At 40.4% G+C, this 12,275-nt stretch overlaps 1 protein-coding gene across 1 annotated transcript in view; it reads right to left on the bottom strand.

The window, feature by feature from the left end:
- Positions 1 to 304: 304 nt before the first annotated feature.
- Positions 305 to 12,275, bottom strand: part of ADNP2 (ADNP homeobox 2) — a 28,736-nt gene continuing 16,765 nt past the window's right edge. Inside the window, exons 3-4 of the mRNA XM_063450489.1 lie at positions 8,648 to 8,737; positions 305 to 3,191 (exon numbers count right to left, since the gene is read on the bottom strand). Coding sequence (XP_063306559.1) covers positions 465 to 3,191; positions 8,648 to 8,737 — 2,817 coding nt within the window. The 3' untranslated portion in view covers positions 305 to 464. The remainder of the gene's footprint in view (positions 3,192 to 8,647; positions 8,738 to 12,275) is intronic.

Genomic DNA, 12,275 nt, shown 5'->3' with positions numbered 1-12,275 from the left:
ATTATATACACACACACACACATACATACATACCCCCTATTATCCATGTACTTTACATAATACCTTCACAAATTGCATATAGTAAATCTGTGCAAAAGACACTAAGAAATATATGATTTGACGTGGCTACCGTCTCAAAACAGTATGCGTATTCTAGTGTCATCAAGAATATTAAAAGATAAGGTAGAAGAAAAAAAATGCTTTATATAGAAATTGTGAATTAAAATTCTTGAAAACTACCCAAGGAATTTTTTATTATTTTTTTTTTTTTTAATATATATATGTAAATTTAAAATGCCAAATGTGTGTCACTGGAATAGATCACTAACCGTAAAAAAAAAAAAAAAAAAAGCCATGACAAATTGGAAAAGCAAAAGTAACATTTGAAACACTTTAGCATGTCTTAAAAAAAACAAACAAAAAAAACCCCACCATTTATATGTATGTATATAAAATAAAATGAATTAGTAATCATCATTTATGTCCAGATCATGCTTCACTTTTTTAAGTTCAGACATCTGATATCCAAGCAGCACCCTCTGTTTATGGGTTTTCAGGAATTTCATGCACATGTATCGTTTAGTTCCAATAAACGAAGACACTTCACTTTTCCACATTTCTAGCAAATTAGACAGTATGGTTATCTCTTTTTTACTAGGATATGGTCTTTTATGAAAATACTGTAATAAGAATTCCTTTTTATATTCATTGGAAGTTATCTTTCGATCTGGAACCATTGCAAGTAACTCTAGAGATGCATCATCAACATGACTCCAGGCATGGTCTTGGTTAAAGTCCACCTTTCTTCTTTTGTGAGTAGGCAATTCCTTATCAGTTGTGACACGATCCTGCTGGTTGGTCTCAATCCCACTATGCTGAGTGTCTGAAGTCAAACTTTGTGGCTTTGCATAATCATGCATTCCCCCTCTTAAAGATTGTGTTTTACCTGCATTATTTTCTGGAGTAACTTCAGCTCCAGGGCTGATATCTTTGGGTGCATTCCGACAACGGAGCAGATGCACAGAAATGGCAGACAATGTCATACTACCGGTGTAGACACCACAACAATGAATGCATTTGAAAGCAGGTGTCTTTAAGATAGTATGCACGGTAGGCATAATGTGGTGTCTATCTTTCAAATGTGTCTCATACGCCTCTGTTTTGGAAAGAACATAATTGCAGAAGGGACATTTTGAGACTTGCTCCTCAGTTGCAGCAGTTGTATCTGTAGATTTGTGCTGTAACTTAAGGTATAATGTAGCAGCCTGAGCATTGCTTCCTATGACTACAGCAAGGTTTATTTCTTTGTCTCCCAGTACATCTCTTGAAAGCTTTAAGGTGAAATCAAAATGAGGGAAAAGTACAGTACCATCAGCATCAGTTGGGATCTGCAGGCCTTTTTTGGAAAAGTCTACGTGGATAGTCTTTTTGTCTTGATGCAGTATTTTCATATGGTAAACAAAATTTCTTGTTTCATGGAAAACAGCTTTGCAATACAGACAAATCATTCCATGCATGAGCAGATGCTTTAAAAGTTCCTCCTCTTGGGCCACAGTCCGACAAGAAGCACATTTGATAGATTTGTCTTTCAACAATTTCAGAAAAGATGCTTGAGCTGCAATAACAACCGGTTGTTTTGTTTCAATGGAGGTAGTTGTATCTGTGGGTTTGAGCTTTGTATCAGGTGTAACATGAGCAACCTCCATGTGTACTTGATAGACATTTGAAGGGAACAATTCATTGCACACAGGACATGTCTTCCATTGCTTGGCTTCTTTACCCAATGGGACCGGAGTTGCAGCCTTTTGCAAAGAGGTGGTATTAAGTTGCAGGACAGGAGGAATTGCTGTTGCACCAACTGGAGAACGTGAAATCTGAATTACTTGTTCAGGCAACTTCACCTTCACTGGCACTTTTGGTGGGTTAACAGTAGGAAGAGCAGAAGGAGCAACAGGCAGCACAGATATCGGAGCAAAAGTATATGTGGGCATACCATTTACTTGCTTCCCTGTTGGAATAAGTTGTCTAAATATGGGAGCAGTGAGGAAGGTGTTTTGGGGAACACCAGTTTGATTTGTGGTTATATTTCCAGGTCTCACAGACTGATTTACAGGAAAGATACCAGGCTGTGAACATGTAAGCACTGTGGGCTGATTCACATGTAGCAGACCTCTAGGCAATGGCTGATTAAGAGGAAGAACAGCAGGTCTAACAGCAGTCTGAGCAGTAGGTATAATTTGTCCAGTAGAGGGAAGGACAGTTGCAGTCACAGGCTGGTTCAGAGGAAATCTTGAGGAGAGAAAAAGAGACTGAGGAAGGGCTGTTTGAAGGGTAATGCTTGGGTTTTGTGACAGAGTATTTGTATTGTATGTGGTCTGTGTATTATTAACAAATCCTACTTGGACTGTGGGCGCAATAGATGTAGGAGGTTTTGGTACCAAACTCCCAGAAGAATCTGTGACATTAGTTATGTTTGGCACACCATTATTTTTAACAGCCGGTGCAATTTCCAAAAGTTTCTTAGGTCTTTGAGGAACGGACACCGGAACTGAAGCAGAGGAGCTTGAAGTAATTTCTGTTTGTTTAGGTGCAGAAGCATCAGACACCACGGGCAATCTTGACTTGGTTTTGCCTTTTTTCAGATATGCCCGGCTCGTTTCAGAAATATCGGTTCTTAGTTTCAGCTCCAGGTCCCTGTGTTTTTCAGATGTTAAAACGTGGTACATCAAGGCATCATGAGATGACACTGAATAATGACATTTCCTGCAGAAAAACCTATTCACTGGTTGAATCTTCATGCCAGGGATATTGAAGATTTCCTCTTCAGATTTTTCACCAAAGTACGAGTCAGCTACAGTCTTATAATGCGTTAAAAGCACATGCTTCTTCATGCTGTAGTAAAGATTTTCAGTGAAAGGACATTTTGAGCAGGAGAAATTGAGATTGTTCTTTTGCACATTTGGAAACTCTTTTAAAGCGGGAATAGGGACTTTGCGAGCGGTCATGTGAAACATCCGTATGTGTTTTGCAACAGTTTTTGACCGAGAAGTAAATGGACAATTAGGACAAGCAGACATAAGCTCTTGGTCCCTTTCATCTTCATGATATCGTTTGAGATGACTTTTAAATGAAGACAGCAACTTAGTTGAAAATTTGCATAAACTGCAGCAAAATGGTTTTGATCGGTAATCCTAGGGAATAAAGAAAAAACAAAAAAATTTAGACAAAATACTAATAAACTAATCATCTGAAAGACAATAAGATATAACACTGATGAAATGTATATATAATATACAATGTATATTATTGGGTATAGTATTCATACATCAATAAAAGATCCAAATATAAAAAGGAGATCTTATTACTATGAGCATTAAATATTTGGCAGTATTCTGGGATTATTTCAAAACTTGAATATCTTATTAAACCAGTCACACAATTCTAATACAAAAATATATGGATTCAATAGTTTTTGCATGCATTTTAATGTTTTTTCACTTTACTCCTGTAATCTAATTATACATCACAATAATAAGGGTGTTAAATAGCTTATTTTAGAAGTGTGAGGTATAGTTTTATTTCCCATTGTACACCGGATGCCAGTAATATGTACTACAATTAAAATTGATAAAATTTTTATATATATATATATATATATATTTTTCCATTGGCCGGACAGAATTTGGAACCATAAGCTTAATCATTTCTGAAAATCTTGAAACAAACACCTCAAAATTGAGATACGGTGGTTATGAAGTCAACACTAGGGATCGACCATTATTGATTTTTTTTTATAGAGCAGATACCGATAATCTGTGAACTTTCAGGCAGGTAGTTTACCGATATTCTGTACATTTACCATATTTATTTATTTGGGGGGGAAAAAATTATTAAGCGGTAAATGCACAAAATATACATGCCAGACAGATTTTTTTTTTATGATTTCAAGAATATATACATACACACATATATATATATATATATATATATACACACACACACACACACACACACACACACACATATATAAATATATATACACACACACACGTGTGTGTGTGTGTTGCAGTTTGGGTAGTGGTAGTGTGTAAATATATGCAGTAGAAACTCCCCTGCTCCCCGCCCCTTACCCCTTACCTGTCTTAGCGCCCCCCCTTTCCCCTGTGCCTCTCCCTTCTCTTTTAGCGCCCCCCCTTTCCCCTGTTCCTCTCCCTTCTCTTTTAGTGCCCCCCCCTTTCCTCTCCCTTCTCTTTTAGTGCCCCCCCCTTTCCTCTCCCTTCTCTTTTAGTGCCCCCCCCTTTCCTCTCCCTTCTCTTTTAGTGCCCCCCCCTTTCCTCTCCCTTCTCTTTTAGTGCCCCCCCTTTCCTCTCCCTTCTCTTTTAGTGCCCCCCCTTTCCTCTCCCTTCTCTTTTAGTGCCCCCCCTTTCCTCTCCCTTCTCTTTTAGTGCCCCCCTTTCCTCTCCCTTCTCTTTTAGTGCCCCCCTTTCCTCTCCCTTCTCTTTTAGTGCCCCCCTTTCCTCTCCCTTCTCTTTTAGTGCCCCCCTTTCCTCTCCCTTCTCTTTTAGTGCCCCCCTTTCCTCTCCCTTCTCTTTTAGTGCCCCCCTTTCCTCTCCCTTCTCTTTTAGTGCCCCCCTTTCCTCTCCCTTCTCTTTTAGTGCCCCCCTTTCCTCTCCCTTCTCTTTTAGTGCCCCCATTTCCTCTCCCCTCTTTTAGTGCCCCCATTTCCTCTCCCCTCTTTTAGTGCCCCCATTTCCTCTCCCTTCTCTTTTAGTGCCCCCCCCTTTCACCTGTTCCTCTCCCTTCTCTTTTAGTGCACCCCCCACACCAGTGTTCTCCCCTCCTTTCCCCTGTTCCTCTCCCTTCTCTTTTAGTGCACCCCCTCCTGTGTCCCAGTGTCCTTCACCCCCCCCTCCCCTGTCCCAGTGTCCTTCACCCCCCCCTCCCCTGTCCCAGTGTCCTTCACCCCCCCCTCCCCTGTCCCAGTGTCCTTCACCCCCCCTCCCCTGTCCCAGTGTCCTTCACCCCCCCTCCCCTGTCCCAGTGTCCTTCACCCCCCCTCCCCTGTCCCAGTGTCCTTCACCCCCCCCCTCCCCTGTCCCAGTGTCCTTCACCCCCCCTCCCCTGTCCCAGTGTCCTTCACCCCCCCTCCCCTGTCCCAGTGTCCTTCACCCCCCCTCCCCTGTCCCAGTGTCCTTCACCCCCCCTCCCCTGTCCCAGTGTCCTTCACCCCCCCTCCCCTGTCCCAGTGTCCTTCACCCCCCCTCCCCTGTCCCAGTGTCCTTCACCCCCCCTCCCCTGTCCCAGTGTCCTTCACCCCCCCTCCCCTGTCCCAGTGTCCTTCACCCCCCCTCCCCTGTCCCAGTGTCCTTCACCCCCCCTCCCCTGTCCCAGTGTCCTTCACCCCCCCTCCCCTGTCCCAGTGTCCTTCACCCCCCCTCCCCTGTCCCAGTGTCCTTCACCCCCCCTCCCCTGTCCCAGTGTCCTTCACCCCCCCTCCCCTGTCCCAGTGTCCTTCACCCCCCCCTCCCCTGTCCCAGTGTCCTTCACCCCCCCCTCCTCCTGTCCCAGTGTCCTTCACCCCCCTCCCCTGTCCCAGTGTCCTTCACCCCCCCTCCCCTGTCCCAAAGTGTTCTTCACCCCCCCTCCCCTGTCCCAAAGTGTTCTTCACTACCCCACTTCCCTGTCCCAAAGTGTTCTTCACTACCCCACTTCCCTGTCCCAAAGTGTTCTTCACTACCCCACTTCCCTGTCCCAAAGTGTTCTTCACTACCCCACTTCCCTGTCCCAAAGTGTTCTTCACTACCCCACTTCCCTGTCCCATAGCTACAGAGTGCCATACCCCAGATAAGTAACAATTGTTGGAAACTAGCAGACATTATCTCTCCAGCCAACATATGATATATATACCCAAAACTCTCAGCCTATGAATGACAATCGTTTATATAGACCTGGCAACTGTGCCTTTACTGACAAACATACTCTATACCTTCTTTAGACAAAATTACACAGAGGAGCTGGCATTCAGATGTACAACTAACTCTTGCACACGCTAATCTCAGACCTAACTATTACTATAACACCTTAACTGATACCCTACCTTTTCCCAATGCCGATACCACCTGCGTATATGTAGATGTCGCATGTGCATAAGGTCTCCCCTGCCAGCTGATTTAGGCAGGGAAGGAGCGAATGCGGACCCCAAGCTTGTGCCGAGGGACATTGGTGCTGGGCTCCAGTAAGTGAAAGAAGGGTTTTTAAAACCCTTCTGCACCGCGGGGAATGAGGGAGGGGGGCACTACAGGGAGCTGTAGTGCTCCTTTATCTAACCAGAATTAATTTAGATCCTAGACATGAGGCATTTAATAATCAGGATAGATGCGTGAATCTAATTTGAGTTATTTTTCTTTTGTTTATACTTTTACACATCAAGTGCAACTAAACGGCAAACATTTTGACAACCCCTATGTTAACATTTTATTCATACCTAATGTAGTGTTGCATATACATGAAGTATATTAAAAGAAATCCATTTATGTCCTTTAAAGAAAATATGTGTGTATGTATGTTTGGATGCACTTAAAGAGAGAACCAAACATTCTAGGTTTTGTTCCAGTCCAGAAGTTAGACAATTGCCTCCGTACTTACAGTGTTAAATATCATGACAAATAATAACCAAATAAAATATTTCAGAATTGTCAGGAATTCACTAAGGAATTTCCAGCTCAGTTATTCTGGCATTCAATCTGCAATTCCCTAGTGAACAAAGTTACAACACAAATCAGGGAATTCAAAGTGATTTTAAAAATTTAGGCCAAAAGAGGCAAATTATAAAAATCCTCAAAGTCAATTCAGTTTGGCTATTTTGTCCTATAATTTGTAATTCAATTTGAATTCCTGCAAATTCTCACCATCTGAAATGTCAATCTCAGTACTAAAATAGACCCTTATATCATCACTAAAAACACACAAGAGTTTTTGTTTATACGATACAGTAATATATCCAACATGAGTATCAGGGTAGCCTTTGTTATGTGCTGTCCCTTACTTAAAAGGAAAGTCACATGACACTCCAAAACCATTATTATACAGGGTTTCATAGTAGCATCTTATGCTTCACTAAATTGATGTTAAAAGGGACACTATAGGCTCTCAGACCACTTCAGCTCATTGAAGTGGTCTGGGTGTAATGTTTTTTTTTTGCACTTTGTGCTGCAATGTTAAACATTGCAGTACCAGAGCTGTAAGTGTGCTCACAGACAACCCCTACAGGGCTTCCTGAATCGAAACGGACCTTTGCTCCGTTATCGGACACTGGGCGTACTCACGCTCTGCATGAGTACATCCAGCGTCAGATTTTTCCCCATATGATGCATTAATTCAATGCTTTCCTATGGGGAGGCCTAATGCGCGCAGCATTTGCAGCGAAGCGCATTAGCGCCAGTTTGTCGGGGGTGACAGAGGGGCGAAGCATCAACCCAGTGCCGAGGGATTTTGGTGCTGGGATAAGGTTAGTAAATAAAAGGGTTTTTAACTCTTATTCACCCAGCAGGACGAGGAGTGATAGTGCCAGGAATACAGCTATTTATTCCTGGAACTATAGTATCCCTTTAACGTTACTTCAGATATAGTTGCATGCTGTATTCTTTTTACAACATGCACTCTTCCCTAGTTTATACCAACTACTAGTTCCATTAATCCTTCTGCTCACCCAGTCAAATTTCCCAAGTGATGTTGAATGTGGCCATATGTACAATTTGCATTGTTCCAACAGCCTCTCTACATATGTAACCAGTTTGCCAAAAGTATCTTATTTTTCCTCAGTCTTGACTGAATCGTACACCTGCTAATTTGTCCTCAACTGTCCACAGTGAGGGGGAAATTGGTGTGTGTCTATATAGATAAATTGTTTTCCCCTAAGTAGAAGTGTCACCACAATTACTGCAGAAACGGATGGTCATGTCTTTGAATAAACCATCTAGTAATAGCAGTGATTGTTACTTTGTCAATCCATATGACTAGCATCCAAAGAAGCTATCCTAAAAGCCACATGCTCCAATGCATTCCTCTCGTTAGACAAAGACCAGGTGGTGCAGCAAGATTGATTCAGGGATGACCCATGCAAGCCATAGCCCAACAGACAGGCAGTTGTGCTGCAAGCAGGGCATCAATACGGTCATATGAAATATATATCTCCCCTCAATTGACTTTGAGGATTTATATATATATATATATATATATATATATATATATATATATATATATATATATATATATATATATATATATATATATTATATACATCACAAATTATGGTTTCTTTTCAAGTATCTACACTTCTTAGAATTAGTTTTACAAGCCAGGAAATTAAACATTCCATACTATTGTTTTAGACAACTAGTTTGATACTCCGAAAATTGATATTGTATAATACAATTCCATACACTCACACATGCACTATATACACCTGCAGATTAAACTGTACCCAATCTAATATTGGGCAGATCAGGCACAAAGGCCTGGACACAAATGTTTATCTAACAAAACAAATAAATTAATTTTAAAATTAAAAAAAAAAAAAAAAAAAAAAAAGAGTGCTGTGATTTGCGCCCTTTTCTACTCTATTGCCAGTCACTAGGGTAAGACATACATTTCTGCGTCCATTAGCTTCCCAAAGCGAGACATCCGCCCATGATGTACTGGAAAAATGATAGTCTCCTGGATTATTACTGTTGATTTCCTAAAAAACAAACAAAAGAATATATATTTTGATACTTAATGTTTTTTGTATAACACTCTTGTAAGCTTTTCTATACCAGAACGGAGCTAACATAATCTATGCAGTTCTGGGTAAACAACCTGCCTCTCAAAGCATTCCTATATTCAGGGATGGGAAACCCCAGGAGCCAGAAAGCCATGAAGGTGGATCACAACTTTCTGCCATTGCCTCTAAAAATGTATCTATTCCTGGTGCTCCTAAAGAGCGTGTCTTAGCACAAGGTTAGCTGGACAAGGCTGTTGAAGCACAGCCTGTGTCATGCCACAAAAACTGATCAGGAGCAATTGGCATTTAATGGATGTGTGATAATTATATTATTAAAGGGACACTAGTCACTAGATCAACTACAGCTTAATGTAGGTGTTCAAGGAAAGTGTGTATATTCAATCCCTGCAGGCAGCTTCATGCAAATGCGGCCTTTTTTTTTTTTTTTTTACATTGCTGACTAGGGACACCTACAGTAGTAATCACTCAGGACCACTAGATGTGCTTCCTGGGTCAGTGAGACGTTTAGCATCTCCACACTCTGCGTGAACTTTACTCATAGAGATGGTGACTGGCCAGCGTGATGTTTGGCTCCGTCCCGGCTCTGCCTACTTGGCTGAGATCATTAGAATTGACAATCTCAGCCAATCTAATGCTTTCCGTAGGAGGTGGGGGCAGAGCAAGCACAGGCATATCTGCAGGTGCTGGAATAAACCCCATTTAAGGGAGACAAGGTCACCTATATAGTGTTTTTTAACAATACAGGATGAGGGGGGGGGGAGGAGAATTGTATTCCAGACCATATAGGAGTTTTTAAAAATATACTAAGAATTCTCACTTGGAAACAGATTACCAGATGGGAGTCAAAGGCATGGAAAGTATATACAATACCAACCAATAATTTTCAGTATATGATTAAATTTTAGTTTTTTTCTTCTATATTTTCTCTGGAATAGAAACCGCAGCTTGGATATCAGAAATCTAATCTGAAAGGCCATTTGGTAACACTCTCAAAGATGTAAAATTAGTATGCATTTAACAAAACTGCAGATCGAAGTTCCTTCAAGATCTGTGTAGTGGCTGCTAACAGAGGCATCAGAATTGCCACTAATGCAGGCCATAGAGCAGGCACGCACTTTGTAACCAACTATAACTAGATCACTAAAATATTTAGAAGACAGGATTAATCACGTTCAAGTTATTGCTAGCTCTAGCCCTGTAATAAACCATCAGGTCTTGGATTGGACTTTAACCACAAACAGAAGTGGACCCAATGTGAAGTCACAATCTGAAAGTGATTACCATGGATCTATTTATTATATACACATTCACAATTATTACTGCTCACAGTCATAACTGGAATGCGAAAAGTACCTCATACATACATTTATAAAGTGACATTTGCAGATTTAGAAGGTAAATCTGCAAATAGACATCTTTTTTAAAAGTAAAAACATTTTTATTTCCCTTAAAAGACACAAATCTAGTTTGCTAGATCTCCTTACTCTTGTGACTGTCAAAATAGATAGAAAATAAAATACTTATATCAAAACCCCTCTGACAAATTTTAAAAAAGTGGAAAAAAAGGGCACTCCGGTCACCATAACAACTTTGTCTAATTAAAGTTGTTATGGTGCCAGTTGTTATTAATGCATATGCATAACATTCCACAAAAACATGAGTTCCTAGAGGTCACCTTTGAGTGTAAAGTGGAAACTCCAACCCACTCTTGTCCTTGCTACCCTAATGATTCTGTCAGTTATGCATTACCATACAAAGACAGTAGTGAGAAGTGATCAATACGAACTTAAAGTCCATTAACGATGCACATATTAGTCTTATGAAAGCTCTGGTATGAGAAGGTTTCTCAGACAATATTTGTGAGCCGTTTGATTAAAAAAAGCATAATCAAAGGGTGCTTGCTATAAAGCTGTTTTCTACTGTTTCTACTGTTTTCTAATGCCTAAAGTGTCCCTCCAACCAGAAATCAACAATAAAGTATTAATGTGTTCTGCACATAGCAAAATATGAAAACACATGCTTACAAGGCGAGACAAAAAAATGTTTGGATGGTATATATGGACAGCAGAAGAGAGCTTTTTGTTTAAGTCATCCACAGTGACTCTTGCTCCTCACAAATCACACACACATTTTCAATTTTAAAGGAAATATTTGTGGTCACAGTTCAAATGGATATTTGGCATTTCCTGCAACTACTGTTTAAGAAACCCAAGATACAAGGTAGGTAAACTAAAAGACCAGTCAGGTGCTTAACAAGAAACTCAAAAAAACAACAAAAAACAGTGCTGCACAGCGCAAAAGATATACACAAACCAAAAGGACGAGATCGATCGCTGAATTTAGCGAATAATCTAATTATGTGTATTTAGAGGGTCACTCTAGACCCCTAAACAACTTACTGAAAAGCTTTGTGGGTGAAGAGTGTTTCCTCTTTTTTTCATTTTGCAAAAAAAGCACATATTTCAATAAAAATTGACACTTTTATAAATTAACCAGGTTACACCCCCTTGGCTTGCAAGCAGACAACAGGTATTGTTACTTCCTGGTTTTGTCAACTCAATGCAGCTGAACTCAAAAGGCAGCTATTGCCCAGAGCTGCATTGGGAAGTCTGATTAGACAGCCACAGAAAGTCTGGGCGGGGCTAGAAGAAGAGGGCTTGCAAAGGCAGCAGACAGGAGATCTGCAGGTGTAGCAAGCTTGTTTTAAATATATCCCCAATGAAAATATACATAATTAAATGCATGCAAGTTTTCATTTGGGGTATATCTATTACACAGAGATTTTTATTTATTTTGTATTTGGGCACTGGAGTGTCTCTTTAAATGTACATAGCGTAAATCAACTATTTAGGTTACATTTCTGATTTCACTAAATCCAGCGAGTGCCCTCATCTATATATTACAATTGTTTTAATACCCGGTAAACCGTATTGGGGTGATGGTCACTCACCAAGCAAACTCCTTTTCATCCACCGCCTAAGCCTCATAACAGCAGCATTATGAAAAAGTTTGGTCTCCCTGGGAGAAACACCTTAACTAGGGGGATGGGCAGGGTGAGATGAAGCACAAACTGCAGGGGGTAACCATAAGCAATATAAAAGCTGGGAAAGGCTATGCAAATGTGTACTAGTAGCCAGTGAGCAAGACAAAACTGAAGGTAATCTTATTGATACACCAATGTAAACTGAAGAACACTTTTTTTTGTGATTGAATATGTATATTAAAAAAAAAAAAAAACACCCACAAATGGCTGTTTTAAATTTGAATACGATAATGTTTTTACAAAATGTGAAGGAATAAAAGATAAAACTAAAACATCAGCAGCATTATGGTTTCAAGATTCAAATAAATAAAATGTAGTCCTTTGCCTCTCAGTAGGCATTTAGGATATCAATGCAAAATTTACATACATTTGCAGTGAGTATTATTTCATGTCAAACACAAGCGAGTATTACATCAATCTGATTCAAACGGCACATTAAACTACCAAACA

This window comes from Pelobates fuscus, chromosome 4 (genome assembly GCF_036172605.1).
Source record: "Pelobates fuscus isolate aPelFus1 chromosome 4, aPelFus1.pri, whole genome shotgun sequence".
NCBI lineage: Eukaryota > Metazoa > Chordata > Amphibia > Anura > Pelobatidae > Pelobates > Pelobates fuscus.
The sequence above is the reverse complement of the archived record's forward strand: the minus strand, read 5'-3'. Positions and strand labels throughout refer to the sequence as shown.